General features: G+C 37.6%; 1 protein-coding gene across 1 annotated transcript; it reads left to right on the top strand.

Moving 5' to 3' along the window:
- Positions 1-2,289: 2,289 nt before the first annotated feature.
- LOC137937217 (PH, RCC1 and FYVE domains-containing protein 1-like) lies at positions 2,290-15,174 on the top strand. The gene is made up of 9 exons (XM_068782306.1): positions 2,290-2,337; positions 8,367-8,453; positions 8,777-8,866; positions 8,999-9,079; positions 9,234-9,419; positions 9,506-11,596; positions 12,034-12,180; positions 12,879-13,162; positions 14,621-15,174. The coding sequence occupies exons 1-9, from the start codon at positions 2,290-2,292 to the stop codon at positions 14,784-14,786; spliced, it is 3,180 nt and encodes a 1,059-aa protein (XP_068638407.1). The 3' UTR covers positions 14,787-15,174.
- The last annotated feature ends 1,102 nt before the right edge of the window (positions 15,175-16,276 follow it).

Raw genomic sequence — 16,276 nt, 5'->3', positions numbered from 1 at the left:
GTCCGATGAGAAGCAATACAGAGACCAACTTCTTTTCAAGGATGTTCCGGTTGTGAACCATTTGGCACTCCATGCACCCACCATGATTTTTTTGCAGGTGTTCACATCCCTAAAGGAGCAATTACACTGTTAGAAAAACAGCCTCTTGCTGGAACAAGACGGTAACGTCTATGTCATTCAAGTCTTGCTGCAGAGCAAAAACACTAGAAATAAGAGTGTGTGGAACCAAAGGAAGCTGTTCTTTACAGAATTACTTCCAACGGTTGGACGCGTGCATCACATTGTAGGAAAAAGTTAAATAATCAATGTGCTGCTACGGGTTGCACTAAGCCAAATCGGTTCATAAACTGTTAGAATTCGGTTTGATTCAATTTTTACTTGAGTTCCGCTTGAGTTTAAACTTAAAATAAGGTTAATTAAGCATAATGAGCAAAACTCAAGATTTTTCAAGTTTGATTTATTAGTTTGAGAGTTGATTTGTTGGTATAGATTTTTTTTAATGAAAATATCATTTATTTTAATTATTTTTGTCAATTGCCTTCTTTAGTTGGTTGATGGTTGCTCTTATTTACCTCAAATTTCAAAGACAATTGATAATTCAATTCTTTTGGATTCCTTAACATCTAATGTTATTATTTTTTCGATGGAATAAATATTATTGATGGAGTTATTTATTTTTTCTTTAAGTCTATTAAACTGGTTATTGTACATTAGTATGTTCCATTACGAAGTCTTGAATTTTTTTGTGATAACTTGCAATTAATGATACTAAATTTATCATAATATATATATATTTTTTTATAGTTTTAACTATAGGTTAAAGCTTGAACCGGGTTCGAATTCAAGCTCAAACTCTGTTAAAAATTTTGGGCTCGAGGTCAATTCCAATTATATGCTCGGGTTAAGTTCAAACTCGAGTTCGAAGTATTTAGATCAAGCCAAACTCGAATATATGCAGGTTTGAGTTTGACTCGACTCAATGCCACCCTTAGGTGCTACTTAAAAGGAGGTAGGTAGGGTAACGGGGTAGAATTTACCCCTTTTGTTCTAGGTTTAATGACCAAAAATTTTAAAAATGTGTTTTAAAAATGAAAATAAAACGTATGCAATAAATCACGCACATATGTATTTAGCCTAGAATCTGGTCAGACCCTTCTACGTCGTGACTAAATAAATTTATAATGAACCGAATCGGGTCCGAATGGGTCAGATATGGGCCCCATTTGGGATTACTGAGAAGCCCAATGGACATGAGTTTCCCCCGGAACAGCGTCTCAGGGAAATAGGGATCGTGATCCCGCTAATTTCAAAATGCGAGTGAAAGGATTCCGTTGGCGCTGGCGTTGCATGAATCCGGGGAATCCATTAAAAGAAACGAAAGACAGTTAAAATGACGAAGAGAGAGATGAGCGCACGATAATCCCCCAAAAAAGTGGATTTTAATTTTTGCTTTTTGATTTGATTTGATTTTTTTAAGCAAAACTCCGTTTCATTTTTCGGGTTTCACGGTCCTCAACGCGGCGCTGTAGCTCGTAATCTGAAATCATATCCGAGAACGGACATTTGAACAATTTTCAATCGGTTCTGCTCTGCAATCCGAACAAAGAAGCTGAGATTAGTTGGAAAGGCATTGTGCTTAGGTGGATCTTTCTCAGGTTGAAGAAAAATTCGCAATGTCAATCGGCATTGGGTGGTTTCTTCCTGTCGAAGGTTTTAACGGTGGTTTCAGGTGTATCTGCGGAATTTTTTAGATATTCGGGAATTTTAGTAGAAATCTGTGACTGGATAGGGTTTCTGAATGAGAGTGCTTAGCTGTTGAACCGGGAAAAGTTTCAAGGGGCAGATATTGGATATGTGGAATTAAGACATTGCATGGGATGGAGGCGAGAAGAGGACTGCATTTTCTTAAGACTCAGCATTTCCTGTATCATCATATAAACAAAAGTTGAGGATGCCCGGGTTTTACCTTTTTGGTTCGACTTGGGTTTAATTTTGCCGTTGTTGTCGAGGATGTAAGTCGTGGGGAGGCAACGAAACGTTGGCGAATGGGACATTTGAAGTGCTAGCAATTGCTAGGGTTTGCATTGAGCTTGTGACTGTGAATGTTGTTATGAGTTCTATTCTCCTCTCGTCGAATAAATGAAGTTGAGTTTCTGTCTCCTTGCTCAGAACTTCCGGGAGGGACTTGCATGGGGCAGGTTTGGAGGTCCCCTCATAAGTGTATTAGGCTTCTCTGTTCTTCAAATGGATATGGTTTTATGCAGGACAAGCACCTGAACTTGGGGATATATGGCAGAAATCTCAAGGAGCGGTGCTGTAGAGAGGGATATAGAACAGGTGAGATTTTTTACATTTTTATTTTTTGGTTGCATGGAAATAAGTACTTTTATCCATTACAGAATTGAGATGACTTCACGAGTTTTTTACTTCTATCCATTACCAAATTGAGATGAACACTTGAACAATTTTCACAAGATTGCCGCTTTGGAATTTTGGCCTAAGGTATTTCAGAAAGATTTTTCTTTCAGATATTCACCTCATTCAGTATCTGAAGTTGAGAATCTCCTGTTTTAAGCCATTCATCTAATGTCAACTGGTGATATATACTGGAAGCATAACAGCTTTTATTAAAATAAAGTGACATCTCCTTATTTGATCTTTTTGTGGAAGGTAATTTGAAATCAAAGATCCTAAAACAGTGAAATGCCTGTAAAAAGATATATCTTGTGACAACCTTTCTGAACTTTAAGTTGGGTTATACGCTTGTAAATCTTGGCTTATTGGGTCAGGGAGAATGATGTACTAGAAACCCTGTTTTTGTGCAAAGACTCACCAGAATTTCAGTGAAATCTTTTTTCACACCTGTAAATTAGTTAGTGAACTAGTGTAAGAACATGTTATTCTCAGTTCCTGTACCTCAGTACTTACCAAGAGATTGTTTTTGGGTGTGTTGACTTTTTTTTTTAAAGGATATTTACTTTGTTTTGTGGAATTTCTAGAAAACCAAATCCCCCCTCCTTTCTACTATTAAAAAATCAAGGTACTTTTACAGTACTATGACACAAGAAAAAATAGAAAAGCTAATGAACATTCAATTCAGCATCACATAAGTATTTGCATCTCTTCATGCATGGTTTAGTCATGGGACTTTCTGTGATTGTTAACATCCCTTACAAGCAATTTTATGTCGTTTCAGAATTGGAATAATGTTCTCAAAGGATACGAATATAAAAATCAGCCAATTGTCACTGAGGGCTCTTTCATAAAAGCAAGCACTAAACTATTTAGTTGTTGTTGCTGAGTTTCTAATTTGTGATGAACTAGGCCATGCTGCTGAAATCCTCAAGATTGGACTGATTATGTTACTGAGGTTGTGTGCCTTGCAATATATTGATATTGCAGGAATTGAGGGATTTGGATACAGGAATATCAGTCAAACATGCATTCCTTATTGATCGTTTTGATAGAGGAGGATGGAGGAAGTGGAAGAAATAGAATTCAATTTCCTGGCTCAAAAAAGTGGTTACTGAATCGAAGTAAAATGATCATCTTGAAAAGAGACAGTTAACCGAAATGCTCAAGCCTGCAAGATAACTCAACATTGTTGCCATCAGTGCCTTTGCCCAAATATGGTAGAATTGTGTACACAGATCCTCCTCTTCCATTCCAACATATCATTTGCTAACTACCTAGCTACGTCGTCCTTCTCTGGGTGTTTTTCCACACCAGTTGATCTATTGTCATTTTGCTCATACGCTCTCTTAGTCCTCAATCCTCATTTGCTCTGTGCTCTTATTGGCACACTATCATGTGACCATCTTTATGTTTCTTGTCTTTAGATGTTTCTAATTGCCGTCTATTAATTTTATTTGTGACTTTTTCTTTCATAATGTTGGCATACGTCTGCCTCGACATTCTTTTCCTGGCCTCTCTCATCTCTGTACAAGAGGCCTTCTCACTATTCCCTGTCTTTCTCCATAGAGTATGGCTGATCTAATAGCTGTGATATCATCAAACTTTATCTTCACCTGTTTTGGTGGGCCTGTTGCGTAGAATTCTAGGTGTCAATGTCCTCTTGGCTTTCTAACATTTATTTTTTGTACTATTTCCTCTTATTTTCAAGGGATAATAACGTCTAGTTATGACTTGAGCCTTTGGCTCAATGTTCACTTGGGTCGGTGGGGGAAGAGGGGGTTTTGAGTGTGAGGCCTTGCATGCAAAATCTCATCAGATGGTAAGGAGGTGTTTGCATGTGTAATCAACGTTGAAAAAAATAATAATTGAATCTAGTTAACCAAAAGAGTTTCCTTGGGATATAACTTGGCCTTGAATACAGCTTATAGTAGCTGTCCATTCTTTAATATGGCAAGTTCATTCATTATGACTTGAAAAAGTATAAGCTTTATGATGAGTGTTGGTGTACAAACACATATTGTTTCACCGATTATTGTTCTTGCACTAGAAACATGCCTAGGACATATCGGTACATACCTAACCGGGAAGGAGCTCAAGCTTGTGTTGTTTTTGTACTTTCCGATGTAGGCAAAGAAAAGAAAGATGTTTTCTGACATAAACACAAAGAAACACAGAGAAAAATATTTTGGGGGTTTAACACGTCTCCTTTGATTTCTTCTTCAATAAGAAACTTTGATGGGTAGGATTCCATAAGAAACTCCAATATCAAATAACTCCTAATTTTGACTCAACCTCTATTTGTCAACTCTCCTAACTCCTTCCTGACCCTTAACTTTGGATTTTGAAGGTAACTAAGACATCCCCCATCCACGTCAACCCTACTCCTACTTCTTGGTATGAAGCCAAGAAATCCAAAAGTGACTTGTAACATCATGAATGTCATTAAAAAAATGCAGCAAATACCTAGGAGGGAATACTAAGCGAACCAACTAATGATTTAGTTGAGTTGCCCCACTAGACAAAGAGAAGAACCATTGAAAAACTTCATACCTCAAAGGAGAGCACGGAGCTCAGCCTTATCAGAGTTGCAGCACCCAACAAGAGCTAACTATACACGAATGACAATACCCCCTCACTTCCAACTGGATATAGTTCTCTTCTTAAGCTACCATCAAAATTTAATTTTAACCATCCTCTCGAGGGATTCCGTTGAGATGAAGAAACATACTTGGATGAGGAGAGAGAATGTGTGTCTCTCCAGTGCCCTCTCAACACCGCCCTGTCCATATGATAGAAAGAGCAAAATCTACTAGCCTGAAATTGGGTACAATGAGTAATATGCTCAATCATGCCACCAATGTTAGGGCCTTATGGTTAAAAGTCCTATACTCATTTCTTTCTACAAGGCCCAAATTCTTGCCACTTTGCTACATCAACCATCGTCCACAAAACTTTCCCAAGTTTGGCAAAGGTCCTATTAAAAATCTACCATGAAATTTGGGAAAGATGGGGGGTAACTAAATTTTTTACGCCTTTTACTTAAAGACTATTTCTCCTCTAAAGATCCTAACATTGTTCCCCCTTACAGGAACCTTGTCCTCGGGGGTTCAACAATGATCTCGAATGCCATGCCAATTATTTCCCCTTGGTCCCTTGCTTTCAAATCTGCCCCCTTGTTCGTGTGAAGGTCTTTAAGGTTGTTGAATAAATACAAATGGAAATGCTTCAATTGTCCAATATTCACAATCAAAGCACAATCTTTTAGGTCGTGGGCCTCCAATTCTTCCAAGTAATTTTTTTATGGGTTTTTGGTGGTCAATGCCCCCACGCTCCCATTGTTCCCTACTAGCATCAATGTTTTAGAGACACTAGTGCGTCAATGTGTAGGGTCATGATGTTCTTCAAGTGTCATGCTCTGTAGGCTACTTTGCTCCTTGTGCCTCCTTGCTATGTTTATGGCTTTTGACAATGTTTGGGGGTTGAAGATGCAAACATCAATTGCTATATTAGCCTTGAAACCACTATCAAATCATGCAACTTGAGTTTTTTCTGACCAAGTGCCCCAACTTAATTTGGTAGGCTTTTATTGTGATTGTTTGTTGAAGTGTGGATAGTGCAACATCAAAGTTTTCATATTTGGAGGGCTCAAATCACATGCACAAGGATTGCACAAACAAGTTCCAATTGAGACATGAATGTGACTTTGCATACCACTTATGCCACCATGATGCATCTCCCTCCCAGTGAAAGGAGGTGAGCAACTCTTTTGTCCAACATCTTGTGAAAATCGAAAAACTATTTCTTAATGCCTTATAAGACTAGTTGATTGGGCTGCCATCAATCTTGTGCTTTGAAAAGTTAATGGGGGTAAGCCTTGGTTGAAGGATTCTACTAGGCTATAGGTTGAATACTTACTTTGGTTGTGGGTTTGTCTTGTATCTTAAGAGCCTGAAAGTAACTAGTTTGGATACTTTAGGTCATCTTCCATTGGAGGATTTGGTTTCAACACCCTTAAGGTGGCTGCCCTATAGCTCTTGAAAATCTAGATGAGGCTGTATTGGATTTTATCTAGATGCATTGGATATAGTTTTTGGCTCATCTCCAGGCAATTGATTACGGTTTGGAGCTTTATTAACTCTAATTCAAGGCTAGATCATGACACGGTCGACCTACACTCCATCCATATGGGGCGCTAAACCCTCCACCTTGTGTTGTATGTGCATTTTCAATACCATGGGCATTTCAAGAAGACAGGTCATCACTTTTAGTCAGTTCAGTTGCCTCAAGTTGTTCCAAAAAACTACATTCTGGATAGCTTAAGTCACCTCCATGTTTGTCCCTGGACCAATGAAGCTTTCTTGATGGGGTCCAGTTGCCTAAATTTTGTGTTCTAAACGGGCTTGAGTTGCCTCAAATTTGGCAATTGGTAGCCAAAGGTCTCTGCTAGATGAGGTTGAGTTGCCTCATCTATAGGCTTGAATCCACTCAAACTTGCGCCAAAGGCAAAAAAACTGCTTGCTTTCAATCAGAGTTAATTTTGTTGGCCCGATTAATCACTCATCATCAGGTCCAAGATGCAAGGGTATGATTACCACTCTGTTTGAGTGTAGAAAAAAACTGCATTTGCTAGGAATGGGGAAACAAAATTGTTTAGTTGGAGTTCCAACTTCATACCTAAAAACAGTATTGCATGACAAAAACATATTTTTTTTCTGAGTTTCATCTCCATGTCAATCTCTTGAAGCAAAAGCCCTGGGATCGATTTGTTTGATACCAATTCAGTATGAACCTCGGCGCGGAAGAGCTCAGGCTCACATGGTTTTGGTATTTTCCGATGGTAGGTGAGGAAAATGGAGGGTTTTTGTAAAAATATAGAAACACCAGAAAAAATATTGTAGGGTCTAGCACACGCCCCCCTTGAATTCCTCTTCATTTTATGAAATTAGATGGCTTACAATTGGTATATTCCATGAGAAAACTCCAATATCTACTCAACACTTAAAGTTTGACTCTCCTAACCCCATTAACTCTAACTTTGGATTTTGAACCTAACTAGGATGTCCCCATCCAGGTCAGCTTTACTTCTCCTAATCATTAAATTCCTCAAAGTCCCTATTTACAATTATGAAGACTAACTTACCCCTAAAGTTTCTAATACATATTACTTTAGTTCCCTAATACGTATATCATCAGTGTAACACCTTAGTGGTACATTCTTTCTTCCTAATAGTCAATGGATCAAGCCTCTAGGTAATTTTCATGTGCTTTAGTATTCAAGAACAGGATTAGTAATAATCCAACAAAATGAATTTCATAGAAAATAAAATAAAATAACAGGATTAGTGAATATGGCACGAGCCTTCCAATCCATTCCTTTACCTTTATTACTGTTGTATTTCATGACATTTAAGATTTTATATCATGGATCTCAAATAAATTGTTTTTTTTTTTATAAAATCTCAAATAAATTGTTAGCTAATTTTATTTCCGATTCTCCAGCTTTTGAGGGGGTTCACCTCCAATTTCTCATTGTAATGGATACCCCTGCCCTGTTTTGCATTCTAGCTTTTTAGCCTTTCTTTTAATAACCATTACCATTTCAAAATAAAATAAAATAAATAGATGTATCCACCGTTTATTTTGAGATTCTCAATTTACATATCTTTAATAGCTGGTATGTTGCATCCCTATAACTAATGTGTAACCATAGGATTTTATAGCAGCAGAAATACTTAACTGTAGCTTTTTTGGATACATTATATGCATAAGCACCATTCTCTCTCTCTCTTTTGCTCACTTGCTCCATATGTTATTATTTTTCAACAGAAATGTTTGAATTTTACATATGATCCATGTGATAGCAATCTCTGTTTAATTGCTTTGCGATCTTGGTGGATGTGGCTATTGTAGGTGTATTGTAGTTCACTTATGAATTTTCTTCTGATGTGCAGGCCATTACAGCCCTTAAGAAGGGTGCAATACTCCAAAAACATGGGCGTAGAGGAAAGCCAAAGTTCTGCCCATTTAGACTTTCTAATGTAAGTTGGCTTGCAGCCATGCAAATAGCAAACATTTGTCTGATATTTTCCGTTTTTACCTCACTGTGATTTACTTGAAGTGAACATTTTAAACTAAAGAAATTGTTGTATGAAATGTAGTCTAAAGTCATTTTTGCTAGTTTGAGATTTTCATTACAGTTAATGATATCCATCTTTAATGAAGTAAAAAATGCATATGAAAATCTTTTAGGATGGGTATTTTGTGTATTATCCCCATGTTCATCCATTTGTGCTGTCTGGAAGTATAGGTAATATGATCTCAGTTAAAAGTTCTTGCTCAGGTTTATGTATTTACTTTTCAGGATGAGTCTCTATTATTATGGTTCTCTGGCAAAAACGAGAAACGACTTAAACTAAGTGATGTATCAAGAATCATTCCTGGACAACGTACTGTAAGTGTGTCATCACGATCATACTATTATATTCCTGTTTTTAGATGATAGTACATTATCCTTGTCCTTCTTTTTTGAGGCTGAGAAAAGTGACATGATTGAGCACATGATATTTGTCTGCTCATCTTTCAGGCCATTTTTCAGCGTTATCCACAGCCACATAAGGAGTATCAGTCATTTTCGCTTATATACAATGATAGGTCTTTAGACCTGGTGTGTTCTTTTTTGTTCATTTCAGTTAATTATTTATTGTTCATAAAAGTTTTATAAAATATAATGTTACGAACATTGATAAAATGACACAGATGTATAATTGATGAACTGTTTCTACTCTGCTGTGCTTATGAGAGGACTTTTAATATGATAGATATGCAAAGAGAAGGATGAAGCTGAAGTATGGTTTGTTGGTTTGAAAGCATTGATTTCTGGTGGCGCTTATCATAAGTGGAAACCTGATGCTAAAAGTGATAAAGGTTCCTCCGACACGAGCAGTCCACATAGACAAAGAAATTCCCCTTTGACTGATTTTGGTGGCAGTGATGCCTTAAGCAAGGTTTGTCTGACTTGCACACGTCCACACTTAGTTGATTTTTGTTATTTTCAATTAAAGTTGATCTTTCACTTTTGTTTGGTGATCAGCATTCGGGGAATTCCCAACGAAATCCAAATGCATGTGATGGTCCTCCACCTAATGGGTTAGGAAAAGCATTTTGTGATGTTATATTGTACACAGCAGCCACAACTCAATTAGATCCAGTGTGTAGTTCCCTGAACTCATTTTCCTCTGCAAGTACAGAAAATATTAATGGTAGGGGTTCCACTGCTGATGGTTTTCGAGTGAGTCTATCCAGTGCAGTTAGCTCATCAAGCCAAGGATCTGCTCATGAAGATTTTGATGCATTAGGTGATGTTTTTGTATGGGGAAAGGGAATAGGTGATGGGTTGCTTGGAGGGGGGACTCAGAGGTCTGGAAGTTTGTCGATGACCATGGATGCTTTTCTCCCAAAGGCACTAGAATCAACTGCAGTGCTTGATGTCCAGAATATAGCTTGTGGAAGTCAGCATGCTGTGTTGGTCACCAAACAAGGGGAGGTGTTTAGTTGGGGAGAAGAGTTGGGAGGTAGGCTAGGGCATGGAGTGGAGGTTGATGTGTCCCGACCAAAACTTGTTGAAGCTCTCAGTGGCATGAATATTGAACTTGTTTCATGTGGGGAATATCACACATGTGCTGTCACACTATATGGGGATCTTTACACATGGGGGGATGGGACCCATAATTATGGGCTTCTTGGACATGGGAGTGAAGTTAGTCACTGGATCCCTAAAAAGGTAATGGGTCAAATGGAAGGGATACATGTTTCATTGGTCTCCTGTGGACCCTGGCATACTGCTGTTGTAACATCTGCAGGTCAGCTGTTTACATTTGGTGATGGAACTTTTGGTGCCCTTGGTCACGGTGATCGTAAAAGTGCAAGTCTACCAAGAGAAGTGGAATCTCTCAGGGGACTAAGAACAGTTAGGGCAGCTTGTGGTGTTTGGCACACTGCAGCAGTTGTTGAAGGTAAGGTTAGTTCTTCTGGCTCTAATACCTTTCCTTTGGGGAAAATATTTACATGGGGTGATGGGGATAAAGGGCAACTAGGACATGGTGATAATGAACCTAGACTTGTCCCAGCATGTGTGCCTGCTTTGGTGGGGCTCAGCTTCTGCCAAGTGGCATGTGGGCATAGCATTACAATTGCTCTTACAACTGGGGGTCGAGTGTACACAATGGGTAGTGCTGTCTATGGGCAGCTGGGGAACCCCAATGCTGATGGTAAGGTCCCTAACTGTATTGAAGGTAAAATACACAATAGTTTTGTAGAAGAGATAGCATGTGGTTCCTACCATGTTGCAGTTTTGACTTCCCGAACAGAGGTTTACACTTGGGGTAAAGGGGCAGATGGTCGTTTAGGCCACGGGGACAATGATGACAGAAATGCTCCAACCCTAGTTGAAGCTATAAAGGACAAACAGGTTAAGAGTGTTGTCTGTGGTTCAAATTTTACTGCTGTTATCTATCTACATAAATGGGTTTCAAGTGCTGATCATTCCTTATGTGCGGGATGCCGAAATTCATTTGGTTTTAGAAGAAAACGTCATAACTGCTATAACTGTGGGCTGGTCTTCTGCAAAGCTTGCAGCAGTAGGAAATCTCTAAGAGCATCTCTGGCTCCAAATATTAACAAACCTTATCGGGTGTGTGATGATTGTTATGTGAAGCTCAAAAAGGTCACAGAGGCAGGACCCACAGCTCGACCAGTGAAGCATAGGAGCATCAGTTCGATTCTTATTCCTCCAAGTGAAGAGACTATAGAGGTCAAGATGCAGGGGCAGTTATCGAGGCTCTCATCTGTCGATTCCTTCAAACAAGGGAAACGGAACAAGGAATCAAGTATTATTCGTACTTCCTCTGTACTAAATGTGAGCAGTTCTAACTGGGGAAGGCTCTCCAGCTCAAGATCATCGTATTTTACGCCTGGTCCTTCAATGAAAATATTTTCTGCTTCAGTTCCTGGTTCAAGAATGGTCTCACGAGCATCATCTCCTGTTTCAAGGAAACAAAGTCCAGCTCATTCAATGACTCCAACTCCAGCAGTTATAGGGCTTTCTTCGCCTGATCTTATTTTCAGTAGTTCAAAACAGAGAAATGATAGCTTAAACCAAGAAATTTTTATTCTAAGGACACAGGTTAGTCTTTTTGCCTCACCCAAATTCATCAGTTACTCTAACCACACCTTTGGAGCCGGCAAGCTTTGATGATGATGACAATGATAAATTTCTTGCTTCTTAAAATAAAAAACCAATGATATTTTTCTCTAGTTATTATATCTCTATTTTTCATAATTTATTTGGTCTAAGGGCAGAGATATTATCTAAATCACATAGATTTGGAGATTTTATTATACAATAAAGTGTAAATGTGTATTATGATTGCAATATGAATAATGTTGCACAGTGGGTTGACTTGTTTGCTTATTGAAGTGATGACAGTTTCTAGTAATAATTGACCTGACAGTGTAGTTGACCGAAAATTTTCTGATTAAAAATAGTGTGTCTTTACTTATAAGTACTATCACTACTAATAAGAATAATAAAAATACGCGACCTGCATCTCTGATTTGCAGGTAGAGGATCTTACCCGTAAATCCCAGCTTTTAGAAGTTGAGCTGGAAAGAACTATGAAACAGTTGGAGGAGGCTACTGCAAAGGCAGGGGTGGAAACTGCTAAATGCAAGGCTGCTAAAGAAGTGATCAAGTCTCTAAATGTACAGGTGAGGTTGCTGTCATCCAAAGTATAATAACTTTCATTGTTTATGATCTCTTCCTTCCTTCAAAAAAAGCACAATTTAGTGGGCTTTCACAACTAGAGAACAATTACCTTCTTTCCTTTCCTCCAATACCCCATATCACACCTACATTCTAGTATGTATGGTGATTTAAACGCTGATCATGCCCGTCTAATGATGATGTACTGAGCCTGTTATACACAACTAGAAAGTTATTATACATCATTAACAATTACCTGTTGAATCCCGCTCTTCAGTACCCACTGGATCTTCACATGGTTGTGCCATAATCAATTTATTTGCGATGAAACTGAAAGCTCTCTATGCTGCACTCATATGTTCAAAACATTAGTGTTTTGTTATATTGCTTGTTTCGGAATATTTTTTAAGAGGGAAGACATGTAATTCAGTTTTTCTGTTTATTTCATACTATTTCCTCTTTATGCTGTTATCTCAATAACCATAAAACATCTTTGTCACTAGTCGCTTTATTTTGGTTCAAAAAAGTATTCATTATCTTCAGCTCTTAGAAAAGATCCACTGCGTGGTTCTTGTAGTCCTTTTATAATTTGAACCCTGCAGCTCATTTTGTGGATCTAAATTTCCTAAAGAAAGTTTTACTTCAAAAAGTAAAAAGTCAAAATAAAATCCAATTCAACATGTATGGTTTGAGGTTTTGGCAGTTATGGGATTTGGCTGAAAGGGTCCCTGGAGGGTCTATGGATGAGACTAGATCACAAATATCAAATGTCCTCAATGTAGCCTCAAAGGACAACAACAATCTGAGATCCTTAACAGAGTCTCATGAGCTTCATTCTAATGGACCCTTGAGTAACTCAATATTCTATAATCGAGCCAAAGCAACCACTGAAGAAGAAGAGTGGGTGGAACAAGATGAACCAGGTGTATACATAACACTGTGTTCCTTAGCAAATGGCAGCAAGGAACTCAAGCGTGTTCGCTTCAGGTATGGATCATGCATTTTCCACATTCGACACTGCTGGTTGGTGGCACATTTGCAATTGCAAAATTACGCCACACTAAAAGACAATAGTTCTCCTCTAAAATTTTCAGTTTTCCACAAATTTTATGAGCCTGTTTTTTTCATTGTGACGTACGTGGTGCAATTGATATGGTTCTTTTCTGGACCTTACTAGCCCTAAGCTTCTGTGGGCTCACTGAGATTAGGTGGATGGGTCATTGGGTTAGTAAGGTATGGTGAAAATTAACCTAAGACAATCTGGTAGAAACCTTAAGGTCATTAGGCAAAAATTCCAATCATTTGGTGATTCATTGTCCTGTCTATTATAGAGTTCTCATAGCTGTGTTCTTGGGTGAATAGTTTTGTCTTTTTTTGAAATTATGATGGCCCTAAGACCAAAATAGAAAAAGTAGCATTTCTGTGTGGGGCTTATGCAAATTGTTGTTGAAGAGTGGTTTCGATCTCTTAGTTTTATCTCTTATACAAAATGACTTTTTCATTAAACACGCAGTACACCAAAACACAATTTCTAGGTGGCATGCTTGCCATCGAGCCAAGCTAGGTAAGTCTTGGGCTTGGCTCTTTTCTGGCTAACAAGCTCAGGTGATAACCCGAGTTACTGGCTAACAGTACCACTCATAATTAAGCCCCCTAATTGCTAAGTGCCTTGAACACATGAGTTATCTTATTTAATTATCTATGTTTTAGCATGTTATGTTTGATCAACATTAAAAGAAAATTGGTTACATGTAATACATTTTCCTGCACATGTGAAGATCCAATTCACACAATACACTTTTGGAATATGAATACACTTGAACTTGTGTTTTTAGTTTGTTCATCTAGCAGCAACCGTGAAACATTCTTAAAGGTGAATTATGGGATTGGAAAGCTAAGAAGGGACTAACACTACATCATAGTGCTCAGTTTCATAAATAACTACGATAAACAAGATGGATTTTTCCTTCCTTCACTTTGAAGTCATTGTTCTAAAAAAGTCACCATATGCAATATAGGAGCTTGTCTAGACTTCTCCAAGATTTGTGAATTCTCGTCAGTACTTAATTTCTAGATTTGACCCCTAGTTCATCTTTCTACGTTTCTGAATCTTTCATCTAGCAACAAGTGTGTAATTTGGGTTCGAATAATTGATACAGAGAAGGAACCTAAGAAGTGACTAACATTACAACTTATTATTCAGTTTCTTAAAGTAACAAAGATAAACAAGATGCATTTTTCTCCTTTCTCTTTGCAGTTATTATTCTCACAAGTCACCATATACAAGAATGGAGTTTCTCCACACTTTTCTAAGATTTATTAGTTATCATTACTGCCCACTTTGATTTCACCTCTATTTTTATATTTCTGAATCTTACACTTGTATGAACAGTTTTACTAGCTTTTCTGTCTTGTTATATTTATATAGCTATGATGGATTTGCAGTAGGAAAATATTTCGTGAGAAACAAGCAGAGAAGTGGTGGGCGGAGAACAGGGTAAGGGTACTGGAGAAGTACAACATCAGTCTGAGTGAAAAAACTGTTAGTGGTGATTTGATTCCAGGTCACCGTCCGTCAGGGTCAGAAGACAAGGACGCTGTAATCGACTGACAAATACCGGCATAGAAAGCCACCTACTTGAACCAAAAAATGTAAATCTTTTTTTTGTTGTTTTTTTTTTCCTTTGGTTTATCCAGAGGCCATACATGGAAGATCCTGCATGGGAAATTAACAGGTCAAGGAGAATAAGGGAAAATGAGGGAGGCTAAATTGAATACTTGTTTTTTGGGTGGCCTTAGGATCTAAGTCTGTGCAGTTAGTTTTCTTTTTTTCTTTCCCATGTTCTAATTTGAGGTTCTTACAATAGCTTCCTCACCAGAAAATTTTCCCCATTTTTTTCAATGTAACAAAATTACATTGCCTTCAAAGAAATACATCAAAAAGTTTTGTTCCATTTGACTGCAACAGGAACTACCATCTACTTTGTATATATGATGAGTTCAAGTGAGGAAACTTCTTAGCTAGTATGAGTGACTTCAAAAAATCGTGTTTAATTTAATTGCTCCTTTGATTTTCTTTTCTTTTTTTGTTCTTTTCTTTCAGCAGCGACAGTTTGGTAGTTGCTACCTGAATTTATTGACTAGGTAGCTGAGGCTGAAGTTTGCTCCCACTGTAGTATGTCTGTTATTCTGTGTAAATGTGATTCCACCAAAAATCATTTCCCTCGGTAGAATTTCTGACAACATATAATCCATACTACAAAATTAAAGAATGATGAAGCTCTCTACAACAAAATTAAAGAATAATGGAAGAATGATGAAGATCTTTAAAGCAGAATTAAAGAATAATAGAAGAATGATGAAGACCTTTGTATCTATTGCATCCTTGAAATATTTTATGTGTTCAAGGTTCTTCTAGTGTCGGTGAATATGAGGACTGCATCTGAAATATTATGTTTTAATTCTTACCACAGAAATAGGGCATTAAGATGATCTGATGGGAGAGGCCTAGGGTATGTTTGGTTTAACCTTAAGTGAGAGAAATGATAAAAGAAAAGGAGATGTCTTTTCCTTGGTAAAGTAAGCGGAGAAACTACAAGGAAAGGTGTGGTTTTCCTATTTTATAGATCAAGAGTCTTCATAAAAGTATTAAGAAGTATTATTTATTGCACTCTTTTGACATGAAAAATTCTCCCATGAGCAAGAAAATAAATTTGGAAAAGTGAATCCGCGAGTAACATGACCAGGGCCGACGACTCACCCATTCGGAAAATGGCACTTGTTCTTTTTCCACATCAGATGGTCAAAATGCAAAACTACCTCTTTGTCAACTGGAATGGCCCTTGGGTCACATAATTTTTTGGAATGATGTTCATAAAACATACAATTAGTCATGAATAAAACTCACTTACAATAATCCGTTCAAAAACCTTTGTAACAAAAAAATATATATCCAAAAGTTTCATAAGAAAATAAATATTTGCCATTTTGAGACCTTTACTGACAAATCTCATAAACAACCTATTTTCTCAAATGGGCAAGATGTTTGTCTCTCGCAAGTGAAATTAAAAAGCACCCCCATGCGATCACTTGAATTCTAAA

Source organism: Aristolochia californica, unplaced genomic scaffold, assembly GCF_029961685.1.
Source record: "Aristolochia californica isolate CCGP_79_NKW_82.1479 unplaced genomic scaffold, dmAriCali1.0.hap1 SCAF_7, whole genome shotgun sequence".
In the NCBI taxonomy this organism is placed as follows: Eukaryota; Viridiplantae; Streptophyta; class Magnoliopsida; order Piperales; family Aristolochiaceae; genus Aristolochia; species Aristolochia californica.
Note: the sequence above shows the minus strand (reverse complement) of the source record. Positions and strands in the feature narration are given on the sequence as shown.